Source organism: Mauremys reevesii, linkage group 10 (assembly GCF_016161935.1).
Source record: "Mauremys reevesii isolate NIE-2019 linkage group 10, ASM1616193v1, whole genome shotgun sequence".
In the NCBI taxonomy this organism is placed as follows: Eukaryota; Metazoa; Chordata; order Testudines; family Geoemydidae; genus Mauremys; species Mauremys reevesii.
The window spans coordinates 26,413,150-26,438,832 of record NC_052632.1 but is presented as its reverse complement, the minus strand read 5'-3'; the positions used below and the strand labels follow the sequence as shown (position 1 = coordinate 26,438,832).

General features: G+C 46.3%; 1 protein-coding gene across 8 annotated transcripts in view; it reads right to left on the bottom strand.

Annotated features, from left to right (window-relative positions):
* Positions 1-25,683, bottom strand: part of MINDY2 (MINDY lysine 48 deubiquitinase 2) — a 102,796-nt gene that overhangs the window by 76,186 nt on the left and 927 nt on the right. For 7 of the 8 annotated variants that reach the window (XR_005585757.1, XR_005585756.1, XR_005585758.1 and 4 more), the window contains exons 2-3: positions 1,735-1,792; positions 314-418 (exon numbers count right to left, since the gene is read on the bottom strand). Coding sequence is in view for 5 of the 8 variants with exons in the window: in XM_039492816.1 (XP_039348750.1) it covers positions 314-418; positions 1,735-1,792 (163 nt within the window). In the remaining 3 variants the exon portion in view is untranslated. The remainder of the gene's footprint in view (positions 1-313; positions 419-1,734; positions 1,793-25,683) is intronic. The other variant, XM_039492817.1, reaches the window with a different exon arrangement.

The following is a 25,683-nucleotide window of genomic DNA, read 5'->3' as shown; positions in this document are numbered from 1 at the left end:
TATATGTAATAGGTGCTGGTTACTAAATTTCATAAATAACCTCAACTCTATATGCTTAGAACAGCCTTCAAACAGTAGATTAAAATAAAGGCTACTAGGAAAAACAAACAAGAATTTTTTGAATTACTGCAACTAAGAAAATTTTAACCTTTAGTGCCTCTGACTGACAAGCAACCCCAAATTACAGATATGTATATGGCCATATAAACCATGTGATGTTTCCCATTCTTTCTTGCCATCTCCTATGGCTCTTGATGAGACAGAAATGACAGTAACCCTCAGTTAGTATGACCTCTTACAAAGCAGCCATTACCTCCCTTTGTTCCCAGCAAGAGTGAAGCAAAGCTGCTCTCAAAGAAGATGGTGTCACGTATGCTGTGAGGGTCCACGACCTCCTCAGCATGGCTTAACTTCTTTCCTGTTGGGAACAACAAGGAGGTAGTGGCCTTTTCCTAAGAGAACAGTTCTCTGTAGAATTCCCTGAATACCAAAATTATATTTATCAGCCTTAGTTATGAAAAGTAAAAGCAGAACATTATTACTAATCATAAAATTAATGCCTTCAAATGGAGCCAGTACATGAGATTTCAGTGAGTTTGAAAAGTCTGCTATTCCATTATCAAAATAATTCATAGTGAAGTGTTCAGACACTGGATGCTAAATTTCTTCAAGAACTCATTTTAAAACAAACAACAACAACAAAACCTTTAAAACTGATGTTATTTCAAACTAATTAACCAAATCTGGTGCAGAATGAATTTACAAATAAAAGATCAAGTGCAATAATTGTGGGAAGGATATGCTGTATTCCTTATACATAAAGTGGTTGAACTCCTGCTTTGAGAAAAACCGCCACACTCCTCACAATTCCATAATACATGCTCATAAAAAGTAAATCTAAACAATCTACACAAATGCTTCCTACAGTAGCACAGATCCATTCATTGTATAGCGCCTAATCTTTATGTGTTTTTCCTCCTTGTTATTTTAACCCACAATAAACTATTTCCTAGGGAGGAAATGTTATAGAGAAAATCGTTCTTTTTACTTTTTCAGGTTAACTTTATACAAAAAACTGAAACATCGCTCCAAAGTTATTAGGATGGGAGGGAAGGACCTGTAGCATCTAGAACTTAAGATGTGTCTAGACCTTAAGATGTGTGGTGATTGAACCTTGACTATCTGAATGTTCTGGACTGTCAGAGTTAGACTTGTCCTCTGGAAACAGTTGTAGATGGGTTAGAGACTGAACCTGAGAATGAAGTGGTGCCTGCAAATAAGAGACCCCATCTATCATGCCAATTACATTAATTTTTTGCTGTTCCTGTAATTAGGTAGGAACAAGAAGGAGAAAAATAAAATGTCACTGTCGAAAATTAAAAGAGACAAATTGTCTTAGTACTTTTCAGGAGATATAATATGAACAAAGCAAGGAACATGAATAAGAAAACATCTATTGGCATCCTGGAGCATGAGGCCAGGCCACCTGCATGATCCGGGCCATAAGCTGGCAGCCACAGTAACATTTTATATTTAACCATGAAGGTAGAGCACAGAACTTCCATTAGCAACACCAATGAAAAGCATGAATGATAACCAAGGTAGTCTAGTATACCAGATTATATTTTGTGTAACCTATATTCAATCAAAACCTGCTGGAGAAAATGTAATACTACCAAGTGATAAACTACTTTCTTAAATAAAATTATAAATCTATTCTGGAACACTACTAACCTAAATATTCCATCAGCTGTTCAGCAGTTATGATTTCCATCATTGGTGGCAGCTTGACCTGTGGGGGAAAAAAAAAGGGATTTTGCTTCAAAAATTGAGAAGTATATTTGAGGAAGTTTGTGTTACATTAAAATCAAAAAGTGATTTTACAAGCTCTTTTGGGCAGAGACTATACCTATCTCTGTGTTTTTACAGCACTTAGTACAAGGGGGGCCAGATCCTATAGGATACCTCTAAGGGATACCATATTATAATATTTCAAACAAACAATAGAAAATACTTTCTAGTACATGAACTAAACACACACAAGGGTGAAAGATCTCTCCACCACAACATGAGAGTACGGTCACACAACTTAAAGGAATGACAGTTGCATACTGCCTGTGTACTGTATTTAATGTAACATGGTTAAATTTTTTTTATTGTATGTAGTGGAAAATTAACTTGGTACATCTCTTGCTTTTCTACCATCTTTTCCTTCCTTGTTTCACTCACCCTTTCTTCTTTCCTTTCTCTTCCCCTCCAACTCCTGATTTTTCCCTGGAACGTTTTTCCTCTACTTCCTCTCCTACATTTTCCTTCCTTCTCACAAGGTCCATCCCTCTCTCTTTCTATTGTATTTCACTATTCTAAATTATCCCATCAAGATTTTCCTCTCTCCCCTCCATCATGCAAATTCAGATATAGGATTTTTTTGTTGTTGTTCTTTTAAAAAGAGAATACCTAATAGCAAAAGGAATAAACTTACTACCCAAAACAGACACTAAACACTGGGCCAAATTCCTATGGAAGTACCTAAGTGAAACCCCTCTCCATATACACACAAAGAAAGAATTGGTACTGAAATCCCTGAATCTTGCTTGGAGCGCCATCTTTTGTATCAGCCTCCAACTAGTAGGTGTCTGATCAATGTGAAGCTCTCACGTCAGTCTCGCAAGCCTCTGGGGCTGATAGAAGAAAGTCATCTCGGTTTACTTCTTTACCAACTCTGAATATGGAACCCAAACCTCAGTTGAGTCATACTCTTTGGAAAATAGTTCCAGTGCCTAATTCTGCAACTGATGAAAATGAAATTCAATCATCAGTTTCGCTGCTTCCAGTGGGATTCAAAAAAAGCAGAAATGGAAACTAACAAGGCAAGTTTTCACTCTGCTGCATCTTGGCAAAACTATAAACAGCATGAGCAGCACTAGAGCTCTCTGAAAACTCTAGAAGACAGAACAGCATCAGGTGACACTTATAATTTTGAAACCTTTCCAAAATTATAAGGGCTGAAAAATCTTAATACTCGATTCTCAAGAAGCTAATGGAAATGTTTGCCTAGACAAGCAAATTTTTGAAACTTTTTAAAACTGAGCTACTTAGAATGATTAGACTTATACAACATCTCAACTTAATCGCAAATCAAATCCATTTTTATAGGGCTTCTCTAACAAGCCTGGTCTACACTAGGCGTTTAAATCGGTTTTAGGAGCGTAAAACCGATTTAACGCCACAACCGTCCACACTAGGAGGCACCTTATATCGATTTTAATGGCTCTTTAAATTGGTTTCTGTACTCCTCCCCGACGAGAGGAGTAGCGCTAATATCGGGATTAACATATCGGAATAGGGTTAGTGTGGCCGCAAATCGACGGTGTTGGCCTCCGGGCGGTATCCCACAGTGCACCACTGACCGCTCTGGACAGCATTCTCAACTCGGATGCACTGGCCAGGTAGACAGGAAAAGCCCCGCGAACTTTTGAAATTCATTTCCTGCTTCCCCAGCGTGGAGAGCTCATCACCACAGGTGACCACGCACAGCTCATCAGCACAGTTAACAATGCAGTCTCCTGAGAATCGAAAAAGAGCCCCAGCATGGACCGCTCGGGAGGTACTGGATCTGATCGCTATATGGGGAGAGGATTCAGTGCTAACAGAACTGCGTTCCAAAAGACGAAATGAAAAAGTATTTGAAAGAATTTCTAAGGCTATGACGGATAAAGGCCACAGCAGGGACTCAGTGCAGTGCAGAGTGAAAGTTAAGGAGCTCAGACAAGCCTACCAGAAAACCAAAGAAGCAAACGGAAGGTCCGGGGCAGGTCAAAAAACATGCCGCTTCTATGCTGAGCTGCATGCAATTTTAGGGGGCTGCGCCACAAGTACCCCACAGCTGACCGTGGATTCCGAGGTGGGGGTTGTAATCTCTGCCATGTCTGAGGATTATGCAGACGGGGAAGATGAAGAAGAGGAGGAAGACCTAGCAGAGAGCACACAGCACTCCGTGACCCCCAGCAGCCAGGAGCTTTTTATCACCCTGACGGAATTACCCTGCTCCCAGCCCTCACAAGCAACTATCCCAGACAATGACGCCATGGAAGGGAGCTCTGGTGAGTGTACCTTTGTAAATAGCAAACATTGTTTTTTAAGCAAGCGTTTTTTAATGATTGATTTGCCCTGAGGACTTGGGATGCGGTCGCAGACAGTATAGTTACTTAGAAAAGTTTGTTAACATGTCCGGGGATTGAGAGGAAATCCTCCAGGGACATCTTGATGAAGCGCTCCTGTAGGTACTCCAGAAGCCTTTGCAGAAGGTTTCTGGGCAAGGCAGCCTTGTTCCACCCACCATGGTAGGACACTTTACCACGCCATGCATGTAGCAAGTAATCAGGTATCACTGCGTGGCAAAGCATAGCAGCGTATGGTCCCGGTGACTGCTGGCATTCAAGAAGCATCCGTTCTTTATCTTGTTGTGTTATCCTCAGCAAAGTGATATCGTTCAGGATAACCTGGTTAAAAAAAATCAGGAATTTAAGTAAGGGGGGTGGCCATTTTTCTAATGGGTTCGTGGACTGCAAGCTTAAAAAAAAAACCTTTCCTGCACGTAGCGAAGCGGGGGGAGGGGAGGAGTGAAATGCCGATGATCTTTTTTGTGTTTGGTCACCGGCGATCTTCCCCAAGCTACCAGCCACGCAGTGGGTGGGGGGGTGGGAAGGTTGTTGATTAGCAGGGAGCTAGCGTGGTATTAGCCATGCGTTGGGGGGGAGGGGTAAATCACTACAGAAGCCGAAAGACAGTGGCTTACCATGGCTGCATGCAAGCTGAATTCTGATGCCTGGACCTGTGTCTGTGAGATCTGTAACTCCAGAGCTGCAAGCACTCACTATTAAGATGAAAAATGCGACCTTGTAGGGAAATCACATGTGCTAGGTGAATAGTGCTGTTCACTGTGAAAGAGTATAACCATTGTTCTGTAAAATGTATCTTTCTAAATATTTATCTCCCTCATGCAGCTGCAAATTTTTCAACCATCCCTCCTCCATCCCAAAGGCTAGCACAGATAAGGCGGAGGAAAAAGAAGATGCGAGATGAGATGTTCTCGGATATTATGGAAGTTACACACAATGAAAGAGCTCATCTGAATGAGTGGAAGGACGTGGTATCAAATTACAGGAAAGAGGCCAGTGAACGTGAGGACAGGAGGGATGAACGTGAGGACAGGAGGGACAACCGAGATGAGAGGTGGCGGCAGGAAGATCAGCGGTGGCGGGATGCAACTCTGGGGCTGCTGCGTGATCAAACTGACGTGCTCCGGCGTCTGGTGGAGCTTCAGGAACGGCAGCAGGATCACAGGGTGCCGCTGCAGCCCCTGTGTAACCACCCTCAACCCTCACCATGTTCCATATCCTCCTCACCCAGACGTGTAAGAACGCGTGGGGGGAGGCTCCGTGCACCCGCCCACTCCACCCCCGTGGACAGCCCAACCAGAAGGCTGTCGTTAATGTGAAATTTTTTTAATGGCCTTCTCCATCCTTCCTATCCTCCTCCCAAACCACACCGTTACTTCTCTCTCTCTTTTTATAATGAATTAATAAAGAATTCATGATTTTTAAATGAGAGTGACTTTATTTGCATAAGTAAGCTGTATTCGAAGGGGGAGGGAGAGTTGCTTTCAGGGAATGAGTCAATCAAGGGGGGGTGGGTGTTCATCATCAAACACAGCAGTCACACTGTACCCTGGCCATTGATGAAGCTCCTTTTCAAAGCTTCTCTGATGCGCACCGCTTCCTGGTGTGCTCTTCTAATCTCCCTGGTGTCTGGCTGCGCGTAATCAGCGGCCAGGTGATTTGCCTCAGCCTCCCACCCCGCCATAAAGGTCTCCCCCTTACTCTCACAGAGATTGTGGAGAATACAGCAAGCAGCAATAACATAGGGGACATTGGTTTGGCTGAGGTCTGAGCGAGTCAGTAATGTGCGCCAGCGCGCCTTTAAACGGCCAAATGCACATTCCACCACCATTCTGCACTTGCTCAGCCTGTAATTCACCAAGCTTCATGAGCCATGGCATCAAGGGGTAGGCTGGGTCCCCCAGGATAACGACAGGCATTTCAACATCCCCAACTGTTATTTTCTGGTCTGGGAAGTAATTCCCTTGCTGCAGCCGTTTAAACAGAGTAGTGCTTCTGAAGGCGGCGTCATGAACCCTCCCTGGCCATCCCACGTGGATGTTTGTGAAACGTCCCTTGTGATCCACCAGTGCTTGCAGCACCATTGAAAAGTACCCCTTCCGGTTTACGTACTGGGTGCCCTGGTGCTGCGGTGCCAAGATAGGGATATGGGTTCCATCTATCGCCCCCTCCCCCGCCCCCCCCCAGTTAGGGAATCCCAGTGCAGCAAAGCCATCCACTATGGCCTGCACGTTTCCCAGAGTCACAACCTTTCGTAGCAGCAGCTTAGTGATTGCTTTGGCTACTTGCATCACAGCAGCCCCCACAGTAGATTTTCCAACTCCAAATTGATTCCCGACTGACCGGTAGCTGTCTGGCGTTGCAAGCTTCCACAGGGCTATCGCCACTCGCTTCTCTACTGTGAGGGCTGCTCTCATCTTGGTATTATGGCGTTTCAGGGCAGGGGCAAGCAAGTCACAAAGTTCCATGAAAGTGCCCTTACGCATGCGAAAGTTTCGCAGCCACTGGGAATCGTCCCACACCCGCAACACAATGCGGTCCCACCAGTCAGTGCTTGTTTCCCGGGCCCAAAATCGGCATTCAATGGATAGAATCTGCCCCATTACCATCAGGATCTCCAAAGCGCCAGGGCCCGCGGTTTGAGAGAATTCTGTGTCTACGTCCTCATCACTGTCATCGCCGCGCTGCCGTATCCGCCTCCTCCTAGCCTCGGTTCAAAGGTCCTGGTTCAGCATATACTGCACGAGAGTGCACGAGGTGTTTAAAACATCCACGATTGCGGTATTGAGCTGAGCAGGGTCCATGCTTGCTGTGCTATGGCGTCTGCACAGTTCACCAAGCAAAAAAGGCGCGAAACGGTTGTCTGCCGCTTTCAGGGAGGGAGGGAGGGGTGAGGCTGTACCCAGAACCACCCGTGAAAATGATTTTTGCCCCATCAGGCACTGGGATCTCAACCCGGAAATGCCAAGGGGCGGGGGAGGCTGCGGGAACTATGGGATAGCTATGGGATAGCTACCCACAGTGCAACGCTTCCGAAATCGACGCTAGCCTCGGACCGTGGACGCACACCACCGATTTAATTTGTTTAGTGTGGCCGCGCACAATCGATTTTATACAATCTGTTTTACTAAACTGGTTTATGTAAATTCGGAATAATCCCGTAGTGTAGACGTACCCACACTCTACAAACTAATGACTTTCAAAACCTTTGGCAAGTGTACAAACAAGATTTTTGCCAAAATGGCGCACAGCCCTTGAGTTCTGTTGCAAGAATTTGTCTACACAGGGAGAAAATCCAGAATAGATAGTGTAGAGTAGCTATTCCTGAATAGGTATTCCACACTAGCTCCCCATATGGATACTCTTATTTTGCACTAAGTGCCTTTGTGAGTTTTAGGTTAATTCATTTTAGAAATGGATTACCCCAAATTGCTAAAAGGCACTCAGTGCGGAATAAGAGCGGCCACACAAAATGTCAAAGTGGAATAGCCACTGAGATCTAAATTTGCAGCATACTTATTTTATAGTAACTCCCCTGTATAGATAAACCCTTAAATCCCCAAGCAGCAATATTGGTGCATACTGTCTTTCACAATCCACAGCAGGCCATGAAACTATAGCTATTTTTCTGTTATGTAGACCTTCCAAGAGCTAGATGCCTGTGCTGCCTTCATACTTGACTACAAAAACGTGCTTAATCCTTCCCACCGAATTCAAGCAGAAGCTACAGCTAATGTAAAATAAGATCCATTTAAGCAATGGGAGCATATGGGATTACATCTGTGCTAAAGTCTCTAAACTGGCTTCTTGTTCACATCGCAACAATTCACGCTAATAGTGATTATCTTTAATGCCCTGCATAGTCTAGAACTAGCCCCTGCCTCTGATGATTTGGGGGAATCTATATGTATAACTTACAAATTCTGGTTATTATGAAGTTACTGTTATGAAAATTACTGTATCATGAACGCCCTATGTTGATGTGTACCCACCATGGTTCTGGCAGGATTGTTCACAGACAAGGGACAATGTTGAGTCATTAGAACTCAACCATGTATTCAGGGTAAAGTACGTTGGAACAGTGGGTTTGCTTGAGCTGGAAGGGGATACCTCCTCATCCTGTCTGAAAGGACAGGGGGAAATGGAGAGCAGAAAATTCCCCAAGCAGGACAAAAGACACCAACAAACTGATGTTGGCCATAGAGGCTGGGTGGGTCAGGGGAAAATTCACAGTAAGACACAGGAAGTATAGAAAGGAGAGGGGAAGGGGATGGTTTGGCCATGGTCAGAGGAAGCAAGCTGACTTAGGAAGAGAGGCTCCATGTTTTGACAGAGAAGTCATACAGCTGCAAGGAAAGAATCCTGGATCCCATAGAGGACCCTGTCCACAGCCCAAAGACTGCTCTGGAGTGGTGAGGAAACTCAGGCAGGCAAATGCATGTAGGGATGATTATTTTTATATAGACATGTGTATTTCTCATGCGATTAAGTAAGAAGCAATAATGTGTTAGAATTCTGTGCAAAGTGTCTGTGTGTTACTTGCTACATCTACCACGTAGCCCCTTGAAGAGGTAAAACAGAAGGCTTACATCTTCAGGTGGAGTTTGGGAGAAGGCTACTTAAGCCACAGGTGAGTCAGCACTGCTCCATTTCTGTGAAGAGGTAACGCACACAGTTGGTGCCCAGGACACGTGCCAGATAGGCCAAGGGAGGAAACAGTGCTGCAGCCTACTGATGTGCAGGCAAGTAAGTGTCTGGATCTTCTCACAGTAATCTGGTGGGCCACCAAAAGAGGGAGCTCAACCACATCTAAGACACTGCCTCTCATCGTGGCAGTTAAGTATTTTGGCTAGAAAGTACTTCGAGCCTAAATAAAACAGTTACCTTCTTTTAACTGTTGTTCTTTGAGATGTGTTGTTCATGTCCATTCCAATCAGATGTGCGCACGCTGCGTGCACAACCAGAAGATTTATCTTCCAGCAGTATCCGCAGGGTCGGCCTGGGTGCCCTCTGAAGTAGTGTCTTCATGGCGCCCAATATAGGGCTCAGCTGAGCTGACCCCCCCCGTCAATTCCTTCTTGCCGGCTACTCCAACAGAGGGGTAGGAGGGAGGGTATTGGAAGGGACATGAACACCACATCTCGAACAGCAGCAGCACAAGGATGACGCACCAGCTCAGGAACTGTATCCACCCCACCTTGCCTTCTCATCACGACTACCGCCTTTCTGCCCTACCTGGGCCCATATTACATTGGACCATTGAGTACTACGCACAGTAGAAAGAGGATATTCGCTCCAATTCTCTGCCTGCCCTTCCACTCCCCTTCCCCATCTCTCTTCAGGTACCCTTCTCACGAGCAATTCCTTATACAACTCCCTAACTCCTCTCTCTGGGAATGGTGGAAAATGCTCCTTGGGAGCTCAGGGGGCAAGGGCTTCTATTCCCAGTACTTCCCAATTCCTTCAAAAAGGCCTGTTTCTGGCCTGAGGAGGAAACAGGTCTTGGTCTGGCCAGAGCCCTGGTCTGAAGGTGGGTGTGGCCTCTTTCTACTGCTCTATTCCTCCTCCAGGAACCATCCTGTCGGTTTTGCTGCTAAAACTGCGGAGGAGATTGCGACCTGAAATGCCTGCGCTGCATGGCAGGAAGTGTGTATGCCCAGGGACTTGAGGGTGGCCTTCAAGTCTTAAACTATGCAGTCTCCTGTCCGTCTTTTCAGAGACTAGGTCTTGACCTTCAAAAGGGAAGGTCTTAAATGGTCTGTTGGACTTCATGAGGTATTCCAGAGACCTGGAGCCAAGAGGACCTTCTCATGACCACTCCCGTAGCCATGGTTTGGGCAGCTGTGGCATCAAGAGCAGCTTGCAAGGAGGCCCTAGCAATAAGTTTGCCTTCCTCCAGACCAAGGCATTAAATTCAGAGCAGGAGTCCGATAGTAGTAGGAGCAGCTCAGCAAACTTGGCCATCACTCTGCACGTGTTAAAGGAGTACCTAGTAATGATGGCCTTTTGGTTTGGAATTCAAGAGCTGCCAACCACCAGTGGAGTAGACTTTCCTCCTAAACAAGTCCACCTTTTTCACTTCCTGATTTTCAGGGGAGGGTCCCTGAAGCCCCAGTGCTTCCTTTGGTTTGCAGCATCCACCACCAAGGAGTCAGGTGGAGGATAAGTATAGAGATGCTCGTATCCCTTTGAGGGGACGAAATGGCATCTCTCATTTATCTTCGCTGTAGGGGGCAAAGAGGCCGGAGTCTCCCACAAAATTGTTGTGGTCTCATTTATAGTTTTGATGACTGGCAGCACAATATGCAGAGGCCCAGAGGGGACAAGGATGTCCACCATGAGATCAGCATCCTCTACCAGTTCCTCTGCCTGGATCCCCAAGTTTTGGGCCACCCTGCACAACAACTGTTGCAGGAGCCTTCTATCCTCTTAGGCTAGGGTCACTGAAGTGCCTGCAACAGCCTCATCTGGGGAGGATGAGAGCACCAGCACATGGCCTTGGTAACTGCCCTCGGCACTAAGAGGGTCACATTGTTCACGGGGCTGGTGATGGTGCAGAGATGGTTGCCCGTTCCGAAGTCAGAGTAGCATGTGGAGGCACCGTTGTCGTCGCTGGAGATAGTCTCAGTGCCAGGTGCTGTGAGGGGATCAAGGATGCCAACATGACTGACGCACACCTAGATCTCAACGCCTGGCTCTGACCCTAGGCCTCTTAAGCCCAGGGAGTCCAGAAAGCCACTGAGCTGGTGGTGGCCACTGAGGTGGCCATGATGCCAGAGGAAGCTAGTGGTGACGCCTAGATCTAGACCTCCTGCTGCTGGACCTATCAGAACGACAGGATTCCGAGATCTCTGAAAAAAAGACCCTGGAGGAGCAGTACTGGGTGGTGCTGACACGTGATGCCAAGCCTCTGAGGACTGGTGCGGTTCCCCGCCATGTGTGGCCAACACCAGGGAGTGGCGTACCAGAGATGGGGAGCAGTGTGACATCATCGCTGACTTGCCCCTAGATGGAATAGTGGCCAGGTTATCACCAGTGCCTCATCTCTCCTTAGAGAAGGTGGTGCTGTCAGACAAATAAGGTCCTGCGCCGCCGCCTCAAAAGTCTCTGTAGTGGAGGGGAGTTGAATGTCTCGGCCATGACGGTCCGGAGAATGGTAGTGGGCCAGACTCAACTGGACCCCTTGTGGGGCAGGAGTCAACAAGCCCCTGGGAGCTGCAGGGCCCGAAGTAGGCTGGGTGGCCTCAGGTCTCCCTGCTGCTGGCTCCTTAGGCTTAGGACAGGGAGAGCACCCTCTCTCCTGCCTCTTTCTTCTGGGGGCACTGGGGACAAAGATCAGCACCTGCCAGAAGTCTTTTGTACAGCATCATGTCGGTGCTGGGAGTCCTTAGCCTCCTTTCTTGGTGCTGGCTCACGTGCCAGTGCACTGTGCAGCAAGGAGGCAGTGCTCGGCACAGGCTCTGCTGACCCAGGGTTCGACAGCTGCCTCCATGAGAATAATTCTGAGGCTCTGCTCATGACCCTTAAGGGCCCTCGTCTGAAACCGTTTACAAATGTGGCACTTGTCCTTTTGGTAACTCTCACCAAGACTCTTCAAACAAGAAGCGTGTCTGTCACTTTTTGACATCAGTTTACCGCACACTTCGCAAGATTTGAAACCTGGCGACTGAGGCATGCCCCGGTGTCGGGGAAGAAACCGGGGGGGGGGGGGGGGACCCTTGTAACTGAAACTTAGGGAAACAACTAACTATAGTTAGTTGGGAGCTAGTGAACAGGGGACCACAAACAGGGATGCTGTTCCAGGAAGAAAGACTTCTAAGCAGAGATGGGGTCCACCTTATCAAAGAAGGGGAAGAGCACATTTGGATATAGACTGGCTAACCTAGTGAGTAGGGCATTAAACTAAGTTTGAATGAGGCAGGTGATCAAAGCCCATAGACAAGCCAAGAACATGGAGACCTGGGAGAAGGTTTGGAATCTGGAGGGAGCATGGGCTGTTATAGCAGGGATAAAGGGAAAACAAGACAGAACTGGAGTGGGGAGGGAAGTCAAATCTTAGATGTCTGTATACTAATGCAAAAAAGTATGGGAAATAAGCAGGAAAACTCAAAATGCTAGTAAACAAACAAAACTATGACATAGTTGGCATCACAGAGACCTGGTGGGATAATACGCATGACTGGAATGTTGGTATTGAAGGGTCCAGCTTGCTCAGGAAGGACTGGCCAGGAAAAAAGGGAGAAGGTGTAGCCTTATATATTAAAAATGTATACACTTGGACTGAGATTGAGATGGAAATAGGAGATAAACTTGTTGAGTCTCTGGGTAAGGATAAAAGGAGTAAAAAAACAAGGGTGATGCCATGGTAGGGGTCTACTACAGACCACCTAATTGGGAAGAAGAGGCTTTTTTTAAACAGCTAACAAAATCATCCAAAGCACAGGACTTGGCGGTGATGGAATTCAACTACCCAGACATCTGTTAGTAAAATAACACAGCAGGGCACAGATTATCCAACAAGTTCTTGGAATGTATTGGAGACAAGTTTTTTATTTCAGAAGGCGGAGACAGTAACCAGGGAGAGGCTGTTCTGTTCTAGATTTGATTTTGACAAATAGGGAGGAACTGGTTGAGAATTTGAAAGTGGAAGGCAGCTTGGGTGAAAGTGATCATGAAATGATGAGTTCAAGATTCTAAGGAATGGTAGGAGGGAGAACAGCAAAATAAAGACAATGGATTTCAAGGTGGCAGACTTCAGCAAACTCAGGAAGTTGGTAGGTAAGATCCTACAGGAATCAAGTCTAAGGAGAAAAATAATAGAAGACAGTTGGCAGTTTTACAAAGACGTTATTAAGGGCACAGGAGCAAACTATCCCACTGCTTAAGAAAGACAGGAAGCAGAGCAAGAGACCACGCTGGTTTAACCAGGAGATCTTCAATGATCTAAAAATAGAGTCCTACAAAAAGTGGAAACTAGGTCAAATTACAAAGGATGAATATAAACAAACAACACAGGTATGTAGGAACAAAATTAGAAAGGCCAAGTCACAAAATGAGATCAAACTACCTAGAAATATAAAGGGTAACAAGAAAACATTCTACAAATACATTAGAAGCAAGAGGAAGACCAAGGACAGGGTAGGCCAGTTACTGTTTTTCTCCCCTCATTGAGTAACAGAAAATGTGGAAATGGCAGAAGTGCTTAATGACTTCTGTATCTCGGTTTTCACCAAGAAGGTTGGTAGTGACTGGAGGTCTAACATAGTGAATACCAGTGAAAATGAGGTAGGATCAGAAGAGGCTAAAATAGGAAAAGAACATGTTAAAAATTACTTGGACAAATTAGATTTCTTCAAGTCACCAGGGCTTGATGAAATGCATCCTTGAATACTCAAGGAGCTGTCTGAGGAGATATCTGAGCCATTAGAGATTATCTTTGAGAAGTCATGGAAGATGGGAGAGATTCCAGAACACAGGAAAAGGGCAAACACAGTTCCCATCTATAAAAAGGGAAATAAGGAAAACCCAGGGAATTACAGACCAGTAAGCTTAATTTCTGTACTCAGAGAAATAATGGAGCAAATAATTAAGCAATCAATTTGCAAATATCTAGAGGATAACAAGGTGATAAGTAACAGTCAGCATGGATTTGTCAAGAACAAATTGTGTCAAACCAACCTGATAGCTTTCTTTGACAGAATAACAAGCCTTGTGGATGGGAGGGAAGCGGTAGACGTGGTATATCTTGAGTAAAGCTTTTGATACTGTCTGGCATGACCTTCTCATAAACAAACTTAGGGAAATGCAACCTAGATGGAGCTACTATAAGGTGGGTGCACAAATGGGTTGAAAAACCATTCCCAGAAGAGTAATTATCAGTGGTGCACAGTCATGCTGGAAGGGAATAATGAGTGGGGTCCTGCAGAGAACAGTTCTGGGTCCGGTTCTGTTCAATATCTTCATCAGTGATTTAGATAATGGCATTCAGAGTACACTTATAAAGTTTGCAGATGATACCAAGCTGGGAGAGGTTGCAAGTGCTTTGGAGGACAGGATTATAATTCAAAATGATCAGGACAAACTGAAGAAACGGTCAGAAGTAAACAGGATGAAATTCAATAAGGACAAATGCAAAGTACTCCACTTAGGGCTTGTCTACACTACAGGACTATTTCGAATCTACTTAAGTCGAATTTGTGGATTCGACAATTTGTGTATCCATACTAAATACACAAATTCGAACTTCTGAGTCCACATTCACGGGGCCAGCTTCGACTTTGGAAGCGGTGCACTGTGGGAAGCTATCCCACAGTTCCCGCACTCCCCGCTGCCCATTGGAATTGTGGGATTTCACCCCAATGCATGCTGGGGGGAAAAATGTGTCGTCATTGAACCGTCAATCCCGCCCTCTCTTCCTTGAAAGCGCCGGGAAATCTGTTCGCCCTTCTCTGGTCGGTTACAGCGCGGACGCCACAGCACTGCGAGCATGGAGCCCGCTGCGATCATCGCTGCACTTATGGCCGTTGTCAACTCCTCGCGTTATCGCCCACCTCTTCCACAGTCAGATGCTGAGAAACCGGGCGAGGAGGCTCCGCAGCACGGTGAGGAGAGTGGCGCAGACCTCTCACAAAGCAGTACGCCGGGCAGTGGAGATCATGGTGGCAATGGGTCAAGTTCATGGTGTGGAACAGCGATTCTGGGCCCGGGAAACAAGCACAGACTGGTGGGACCGCATAGTGCTGCAGGTCTGGGATGACACAGAGTGGCTGCGAAACTTCAGGATGCGTAAGGACACTTTCCTTGAACTGTGTGACTTGCTGTCCCCTGCCCTGAAGCGCCAGGACACAAGGATGCGAGCAGCCCTGACTGTGCAGAAGCGAGTGGCCATAGCCCTCTGGAAACTTGCCACGCCAGACAGCTACCGGTCAGTAGCGAACCACTTTGGCGTGGGCAAATCTACCGTGGGGATTGCTGTCATTCAAGTAGCCCACGCAATCGTTGAGCAACTGCTCTCAAAGGTAGTGACTGTCGGAAATGTTCAGGCGATCATAGTTGGCTTTGCATAGATGTGATTCCCACTCTGCTGTGGGGCTATAGATTGTTCTCACATCACTATCCTGGAACCAGCCCACCAGGCCAGCGAGTACATTAAGCGTAAGTGCTTCTTTTCAATGGTGCTGCAAGCTGTGGTGGACCATAGGGGCGTTTACCAACATCAACGTCGGGTGGGCGGGCAAGGTTCATGACGCGTGTGTTCAGGAACTCTGGTCTGTTTAGACGCCTCCAGGCAGGCACTTTCTTCCCGGACCACAAAATAACGGTTGGGGATGTGCAGATGCCTACAGTGATCCTCGGGGACCCGGCCTACCCGCTAATGCCCTGGCTCATGAAGCCCTATACAGGCGCCTTGGACACTGAAAAGGAACTCTTCAACTACCGGCTGAGCAAGTGCAGAATGGTGGTGGAGTGTGCTTTCGGACGTCTCAAGGGAGATGGCGGACCTTACTGACTCGCTCGGACATCAGCGAAAGAATATCCCGTAGTTATTGCTGCTTGCTGTGTGCTCCACAATCTCTGTGAGAGCAAGGCGAGACCTTTTGGCCGCTTGGGAGGTTGAGGCAAATCGCCTGGCTGCTGTTTACGATCAGCCAGACACCCGTGCTGAGAGAATATCCCAGCGGGAAGCGATATGCATCAGGAGGCTTTGAAAGCGAGTTTCCTCGCAGAGCAGGGTAACCTGTGACTGTCCACTTGATTTTAAGAGAGCCTGATCATAAACCAAGTTTTCCCCACTTCCCAAGGACGTTTTAAAACTAAGGACATGTTTTAGTAATTAATAATAAATCTTTCGTTGACTTTTCATTTCTGTTTATTCGTTGAAACATGGAAGCATTCTGTGCTGGTTAAGGTGTGCACTGATGGGTGGGTTTGCAGGAAGGGGGTGCCGTCCTTGGATAGGGGTTACCATGACGGCTGTGGGTTTGGGCGTTGGAAGGGTGAGGTGTGGGGAAGGGTGAGTATCTGCCCTGGATGAGGTCTATTTTTGGGGCTCGGGGCACCGGGAGGATCGTGACTACGGTCCAAATGCATGTGAAGGAAGCCTGCCTTTACATTCGGGATGTCAGGCACCAGGACCCTGCACAAGCATACACCTCAAGGAAAGACCCGGGGCAGCATACACCACACAGACTGTCCCTGGTGCCTAGTGACTGCAGTCTGTGTGTGCCCTGCAGTTGACCCTGCAGCCAAGTCTGTAGCATGGCACTGTGGGCTATGCAGTGACATTACAATTACCCCACAGAACAACAGAAAGTCTTCTGACACCAGAAACGTGTGAAACAGTCAGTAACACCAAACCGCTTTTAATAATGTAATACACAGTGGGGTTTGAACTTGGAGTTAGGACTGGTTGATGCTGTAAAGAAAGAGCTTGTACAAATTTACAGCGACAGTTGTCTCTAACATTATCGGTGTGCTGCGGTGCAGGGACAGTTCTCCCGGCCCCTCCCGCGCCCCCGTCTTGTCACTTTGGGTGAGGGGGACAGGACTTCTTGGCGTTGGAGGCGGTTGCAGATGCACTGCAGGGGCTCTCTCCTCCTGACTGCGGTCTTGCAGAACATCTACAAGGCGCTGGAGCGTGTCCGCTTGCTCCTCATTAGACCAAGCAGCGTTTGAGTCGCCTGCTGGTCTTCCTGCCGCCACCTATCCTCCCGTTCCAGGTGTGTGCGATGCTGCTGACACAGGCTCTCCCTCGACTGTCTCTGCTCTGCCGCCTCCGCTCTGGAGCTGGCCATCAGTTCCTGGAACATGTCGTCCCTTGTCTTTTTCTTTCTGCGTCTAATCCGAGCCAGCCTCTGCGAGGGGGATGGCGGGCAGTCCGGGAAGGAGCCAAGCTGTGTGATGTGAAAAAGTAGGTGATTTCCTTGAACACATACATGTTTGCCAACAGTAAACACAGTCTAGTCAGTTTCAGTGAACAAGACCAAAGAGGGAACCAAGTCTCAGGAGATCTCAGAACTAGTCCGAGATTTCGGAATACGCTCTCATTGGCGGCGCCATTGCACTGGAGAGCGCGAGAGACAGCTGCATCCCTCTTGCACAAAGTCCTGGTAAGCCTTACAGTACAGAGTGCTTATCAGTTAGTGCTTAGCTGTGCTCTCCTGCTGGAGGCAATGTGCAAAGCAGAAAAGATGAGCGTTATGCATCTCCCGCCAGTGAACGGAAAGACCCTGTATGCTTTTCCTCTGAGGCCTGCCACAAGTGGCTGTTAGCGAGGTCATTCTTATGCAAAGTAAAACTCTGTTAAGCGAGGGTCATTCTTATGCAAAGTAAAACTCTGTTAAGCGAGGTCATTCTTATGCAAAGTAAAAGTCTACCATGCACAATAGTAACAGTACACTAATTCCACTAATTAGATGCAGCACTTCCACAACGACATCACCCTGAGGCGTGTCAGGCGCACACAGAGAGCGGATGTTAATAGAAGCCCTGCACAGACCAGGACCCTACGCTGCCATGCTCGTGAGGCGATGGTCCCCTCTACCTGAGGATGGCATGGCGCGGAAGAGTGTGCTTCAACGGAGCACCCAATAAAGCACCTCTCCCAAGAAACCTCTTGCTGAGGCTTTTCCAGCTGCTCTCTGAGAGCTTTTGTGAAATATCCCCAGTGGACTATTGCTCCCTTGCTGGTTGTGTAGACCTGCTGTTTGTTTAGTTTCATATTTAAAAATGTTTATATAGTATTTCTATTTTTATATAAATCCCTGTTTCTTAAAAAATAAATGTTTCCCTGTTTGTAGCACTTACCGCCTGATCCTTCCCTGATTCCGAGTCCTGGTTAACGGGGGGGTTGGTAGGGGATCTCTGTGAGGGTGATGAAGAGATCCTGGCTGTCAGGAAAGCGGGAGTGGGTTCGATGTCGCCTGCGCCGTCCTCTAAAGACCCTTCCTCATCTTCCCCATCGGCGAACAGGAGGGGGAACTGTCCCGGTACACTATTCCGTCCTCGGAGTCCACCGTCACTGGTGGGGCACTGGTGGCAGACCCACCTAGAATGGCATGCAGTGCCTCGTGAAGCGGCATGTCTGGGGCTGGGCTCGGGCGTCCGTTGCCGCTCTGACTTTTTGATACCCTTGTCTTAGGTCCTTCACTTTCACGCGGCACTGCATCGCATCCCGGCTGTATCCTTTGTCTTTCATGGCTTTAGAGACCTCTCGAAGGTCTTCGCGTTCGCTTGTTGGAGCGCAGCTCGAGAGCACAGACTCCTCGCCCCACACAGCGATCAGATCCTGGACTTCCCGGTCAGTCCATGCTGGGGACCTCTTTCTAGTCTGGGATTGCCCGGACTCCTCTGCTGGAGAGCTCTGCATCGTTGCAGGTGCGATGTGCAACCAGAACGTCAGATTCAAACCGCCCAGACAGGAAAATGAATTCAAATTTTCGCGGGTCATTTCCTGTGTGGCTGGCCAGAGAATCCAAGCTCGGACTGCTGTCCAGAGCGTCAACAGAGTGGTGCACTGTGGGATAGCTCCCGGAGCTGCTAAGTTCGATTAGCATCCACACCAAGCCTAATTCGAGCTAGCAAGTGCGAATTTAGCGTTACTCCACCTGCCGGGGTGGAGTACCAAATTCGAACTAAAGAGCCCTCTAGTTCGAATTAAATGGCTTCCTGGTGTGGACGGTTGAGCGGTTAGTTCGAATTAACGCTGATAAATTCGAATTAAAGTCCTAGTGTAGACCAGGCCTTAGGAAGGAACAATCAGTTGCACACATACACAATGGGAAATGACTGCCTAGGAAGAAGTATTGCAGAAAGGGATCTGGGGGTCACAGTGAACCACAAGTTAAATATGAGTCAACAGTGTAAGGCTGTTGCAAAAAAAGAGAACATCATTCTGGGATGTATTAGCAGGAGTGTTGTAATAAAGACACGAGAAGTAATTCTTCCACTCCACACTGCACTGATTAGGCCTCAACTGGAGTATTGTGTCCAGTTCTGGATGCCACATTTCAGGAAGGATATGAACAAATTGGAGAGAGTCCAGAGAAGAGCAATAAAAATGATTAAAGGTCTAGAAACCATGATCTATGAGGGAAGATTGAAAATATTGGGTTTTTGTAGTCTGGAAAAGAGAAGAGTGAGGGGGGAAGATAACGGTTTTCAAGTATGTAAAAGGCTGTTACAAAGAGGAGGCAGAAAAATTGTTCTTAACCTCTGAGGATATGACAAGAAGCAATGGTCTTAAATTGCAGCAATGGAGGTTTAGGTTGGACATTAGGAAAAACTTCCTAACTGTCAGGGTGATTAAGCATTGGAGTAAGTTGCCTAGGGAGACTGTGGAATCTCCATCATTGGGGATTTTTAAGAGCAGGTTAGACAAACACCTGTCAGGGATGGTCTAGATAATACTTGGTCCTGTCATGAGTGCAAGAAACTAGACTAGATGACCTCTTGAGGTCCCTGCCAGTCTTATGATTCTATGAATCCTGTACATTAACCTGGTTATTTAGATTATTTCTGTATCACTGTATTGATTTAACAGAACAGGAGAGTCGGGGGGGGGGGGAGAACAGGCAAGAAGGGAAGGAATGGCTTAAGAAAAACCACATCTCTGCAAATGCCATGATTAACTTCAAAGATTTTGTCCCCTTTGCAGCTAATCCACAAAAATCCTGTAAGCACAAGACATGAAAGACTTCTGGCAGGTTAAAAGAGAATCAGGTAATTATCCAGGGGAGGGGCTAGAGAGAGGATGAGGTGCCTGAAGAAGTTAGGCATGCCCAGATTACCGTCAGAGGATGGTAAGCCTTTAGGTAAATTAGGCATGGGCGTTGACTGTTTTAAAATCCTCTTTTCTAAACACTTTGCTCTTATTGCTAAAATAAACAATACATTGGTTTTAAGAAGTCTGATCACCGTATGCTTCTGTTCAGACTCCCGAAAGGAAGAACCACAAGTGTATGTAGTCAGTCAAAGCAACAAAGAATCCTGTGGCACCTTATAGACTAACAGACGTTCTGCAGCATGAGCTTTCGTGGGTGAATACCCACTTCTTCAGATGCACTTGCATCTGAAGGGTGAATACCTTTCGTGGGTGAATACCCACTTGCATCTGAAGAAGTGGGTATTCACCCACGAAAGCTCATGCTGCAGAACGTCTGTTAGTCTATAAGGTGCCACAGGATTCTTTGTTGCTTTTACAGATCCAGACTAACACGGCTACCCCTCTGATACTTGTAGTCAGTCAGACCTGCTAGGTAAGAACAGTTGATACACAGGATATTGTAGCCCTGGGTCTACTTTAAAAGTGGGAGAGTTGTGGAATTCCACCCCAGGATAGGTAAAAGCACAAGTCACCTGAGGGGATGCATTCAAGAAAGGCACAGAGATGCTGTTGGCCCTGTAACCATGACATACCCCTTACTCTGAGTTGCTGTAAATGTTGTTTACAATAGTTTGAGACCATAACATGTTTGATTAGAGTGACCAGATTTTCAAGGTAAACACTAAAACCTATGGAGGTAAAGGGTTTGGTGTGTGAGGAAAGGAGGATAGAGACCACTATTCTATTCTCTATATTTTAATCTTTCTTCCCCCTCCCCCACTTCCCTCACTTTTTCTTCTCCCTACATCCTTGCTGCACTCTGCTCTGCATTTCCTCTCTAGATATCTCATGATCTCTCTTCCTCACACACACAGTACACTGCATCTCTTTATCCTAACTCTCAGTCTTTATTCTCTTGTTCCCATCCCCACAATTCCCTGCCACAATTGAGATTTTCACCCATGGTGTAGGGCAAGTGAGCAGAATGTGGATGCCTATCCTCAGCCTGGATCAGTAGCCAGCTATATACAGATGTGGTGCAGATCAGCTGCCAATAAGCTTGCCACTCTCACCAGTGTCAACATATATCTGATTATAGTTTGGGAGGGGGTGGTGCGGAAGTAAAGCAAGGGGGGGCATTAATCAGGAGATTAAATGTAGGGGGGGCAATATTACTGTAGAACAAATTAAGTGGAGATCTCTGAAGTGCATGCATGTGATCAGTTTCACCAATTTAGCTGGCTAGCAGCTACTTCAAGTAGCCAGTCTGCTGGGATTACATAAATCAGGACAAAACTCTCTTCTGTAACACTAACAGGAATATTAGGACAGGCCCTGAAATTAGAGCGACTTCAGATTTTTCAGGGAAACACTGTTACCTTATTTATAAAATCAGAGATTACACTGTTCGCTCATATAAATATAGTGGCACATGATCATAGTGCACAAAAGTCAAGTAAAATTTGTAAGAGTACATACTATACATGGTAATAACTGGGGCATCACAGGTTCTACTCCAACTATGAGTTTAAACTGCTGGAAAGTAGGTAAAGGTTCATACACTGTCCCAATTACCCGTTATATAAAATTGTTCACAAATAAATGCAAAAGAGAGTCTACTAAGGCCAATCAAGGACTGTGTTAAGATCACTCTGGTAAACAAGAGGAGTATGGAACCGGAAATCAACAGACCCAATTTGGTACTGCCAAATTTAAGCCTAATTGGTGGACAAAATAATGAGAGGATGGGGCTATTCCACTCAACATCCCATTTTTGAGGTCCTTAAGAAAATACTTTGGGGGGGTGAGATACTAATGGAAAAATTTTCTTGTGAAACCCAGATCTTGGCATACCAATGGAAACCTCCAGTGCTCCCCCTTTTTATCCCTCCAGTTTCATCCTCCTGTCCTCTCTCTGTGTTTCAACTTTTCCACTCAATCCTAAGACTAACTGCACCAGCATGACAAGACAAGGCCGCCCACCTAGGTCTGTCCGGCCTTAGGAGCAGTGAAGGAGAGGAACCTGACAAGGCCAGGCAAATTATGTCCCTGACCAGGAAGGTAAGCCAGGATCCAGAGCAACAGCTGTTATGGATGGATGCTTTGGGCTGGCAGGTTGGCCACCCCAAAGCATCCATCCATAACTGAGTAGCCATCTTGTATCCTAAAAACAGCAAAAAAAAAAAAAAGCGCCATATTTCCCCCACCTTTTACTATCCTATCTCTTCGTTTCCTGTGTGTCCCTCTTTTTTGTCAAAAGCAGGAAAGTACAGCTGGCCGCGAGACCGCCCAGTGTGGCCAGACAGTGGAGTCAGCTGCTTGGGCGGCCCTGAGGTCAACCACACTGGCTGCTGCAGAAGTCACGGAATCCATGACTTTTGCATTCTCAGTGACAGACACAGAGCCCTAGTCAAAGTGACTGCATCCTTCTTTCTAATGAGAAATGAAATATAGGACTAGACTATATTTAGGAGGTATCTTTCCTCATGACTTACCAAAAAAACAAACCAAAAACCCCACCAATAATTGTTGTATTAACAACACTTATCTTTGTCCAATTAAAACAAAATCCCTCTATTTAGTAGGAGAATACAGTTTCTTAATAAAAAAACATCTTAAATCTGAGGTTTCATCACATATAAATACAGCAGGAAAACAGCTCACTCTAGAGACGGAGACAATCTGGGTTAATTTTAGAAGTATGTTTTTGCTTTGTAAGATCATCGCCACCTGGAGCTGAAGGATGTTTGTGCTTTGTGTTTTTCAGTGAAAATACTGAAGATCTCTGAGGGGTTTTTTGACATCTTCCCTGAGTCAAATACAAGTGTTGTCTGCTCTCTGTGGCCATTCAAGATCCCACAGATATTACTGTAAGGTCAAGTGTATTTGTCCCTGGACTCTGGATCCACCGAATTTTGCTTCTCACTATGAAGGTATAATATAGTATGATCCTGATTGCCACCCTACATGCAAAAGATATCTGCATTTCAGTAGCAAAGCTGTATGAATATTTGGCCCACTGCTGCTCCCATTTAAGTCAATGGTAAAACCTCCACTGACATTTATACATCCTGAAGATTCCCAACACCTACCTCTTAACCACTTTTGGCTCTTTACTTTTTTCATGTCACCTGCTACGTTTGAAACAGCCTCCCACTCCAGGTGTGCCAACTATCTTTCCTTTGCTACCCTATATACTCGATCATAAGCCGGTTCATTTATAAGGCGAACACCCCCCCCCAGATGAATAAGTAAAAATGGAAAATGTTTATAACACGTTCATAAGCCAACCCTACAATTCAGGGGTCGGCAAACTTTGGCTCCCGGGCCATCAGGATAAGCCACTGGTGGGCCGAGATGGTTTGTTTACCTTGAGGGTCCACAGGCACGGAGGTAAACCTAAGTAAACAAAGTGTCCCGGCGCACCAGTTGCTTACCCTGATGGGCCGGGACAGCAACTGGTGGGGAAATTTTTTGGGGAGGAGAAGCTGGGACCACCCCCCACATGACCCCACCCCTAGCCCAGGACTCCCACACTCTCCCCATCCCATCCCTTCCCATCTTATCTGGGGAGGATGTCTCTGACCTGGCTGGAGCTGCTCCCGCAGGCTGGGCAGTGTGGCCATAGCCTGTTCCGGCAGGCCAGACTGGGTGGCGTGGCCACAGCATGTTCCAGCAGGCTGGGCCAGGCGGTACGGTCACAGCGTGCTCCGGCGCCTGGGCGGCACAACCACAGCGTACTCTGGGGGGCAGGGCCGAGTGGCATGGCTGCAGCCTGCCAGACCCGGAGCTGCAGCTGCTTCAGAGGCTGGGGCAGGGAGAGCAGCGTGGCCAGAAATGGAGAGACTCTGGACCCACCTCTTCCCTTCTGTCTCTGCTGCCTCTCCTTGCTCTCTGTGTTGGGGGGAGGGGCTGTGTCCCACCTCTCCCTCTCTATACCTGTTCATAAGCCAACCCCCGTCTCTGGTGCTACCCTTTTTTACTATAAAAATTCTTGCACTAAGCCTTCCTGTGCTGATTGCCTGAGTGATACTTGTGACAGACTGGTAATATCCTGAACAAACCTTATGGAATTAAGATTAACTTTACGGAATTAAGTTACACCTTACTGAATGAGGGTTAAGACGTTTGGGGTACAGTGTATTAAGAATGCAATTGTATACTATTGTGTCTTTGTATGTACTTTCACTAGTAAGGATGGGGAATGATAATGTACTTCTTCTGTTATCAACCCTTTGAAGCCACCCATCTGGAGAGGTATGCACTAGCTCAAAATGGATTCTCCAGGGACCAACAGACAAAGAATAAACAGCCTTGTTTTAAACTGGCTCAGGGCCTTCTTCTTGATCCAGCAAACAGACAGGTCCACTGGTCCACAGAGGGCCTCATTCCCTAGGGTAGGGATGGAAGGACTGGGCCTGCTGAGGCCTCATAAGGCTGGGTGTTTGTTCTGAGCTGAAGCTATAATGAACATATAACCTGTAACACCTAACTTACAACTATAGTAATTACACACATTAACCATTTCTGAAGAGAAAGCAAGTTGTTATCCCCAGGCAACCTGTCTGTGCTGTGAACAACATAATGAAGGCAGAGAACTGTGCATCTTGGAAGAACCATGGTCAGGGTAGGGAGGAGAGAGTCTCCACCCACAAAGTAAATGGCTGAGAAGCTAGAAGCCTCAGAGTGGGTGCCCTTCACTGGACCAATGAGGGGAAATACAGACGCAACTGCCCTGAGCTGTCACAATATCTTACAGTATGTGGGATAACAGTCAGTTGCATCTGTTTGGGTTAGATTATTGGGTCTTGAGAAGAGAAACCCACTCTGGTTGGTTTTAAAACAGAATGCAAATTACTACTTAGCATTAATGGCTACTTCCTTTTCAAATCTCCTTATAAATATTAATCCTAACACCATGCTGTGAATTGTAGATAAGGATTATCCCCATTTTATAGATGGGGAAAATTGAGACAGAAGTTAAAATAACTTATCCAAGGCTGCAGTGGAAATCATTATTCAAGACAGGATTAGAACATGGGAGTTTCTGGTTCCCAGTCTTTTGCACAATCTTGGCATATATAATACTAAATAATATTGGATCTTTACAATATGCCTCATACAATTACAGCTGTGTAACTATTAGGGATGTGCTTTGTAAAGCACTATACCTGTTATCAATGTGCCAAACAGCAATAATAGGTTTGCATTTTATAAAGAACAGTATACAGGCCCAGCACTCCTGAAAACAGGATTTTTTTTTGCAAATTGTTGTTTATGCTCCTATCACCATGAATTTGTAGAATAGATTTCTATTTAGTAGACTGCCATACATATTTCCAGTAATATATTATTGTTATGCTTTTGTTTCGTGAAGCACCATCTACATTACTATTGCTATTTGAAAAGTAATAGCAGCACTTTACAAAACACAGTCTTACCTATATTGTCAGTGCTACACAAATAGAACTGTTTTGCAAGATCCCATGCATTTTTTCCAGCACTTGGGGTGAGAAGTGCTATATAAAGCAAATAAACAATAACAGGCTTGGGTTTAAGCGGTGTAGTTTCTAATGCTGTAGTAATAGGTCTGACATAAATAGCTGTGTATATGTTTCCACACTACTGTACATAGATTTGTAATTACAGAAGTGCTGTTCACGTTTCCAAAGCTACATG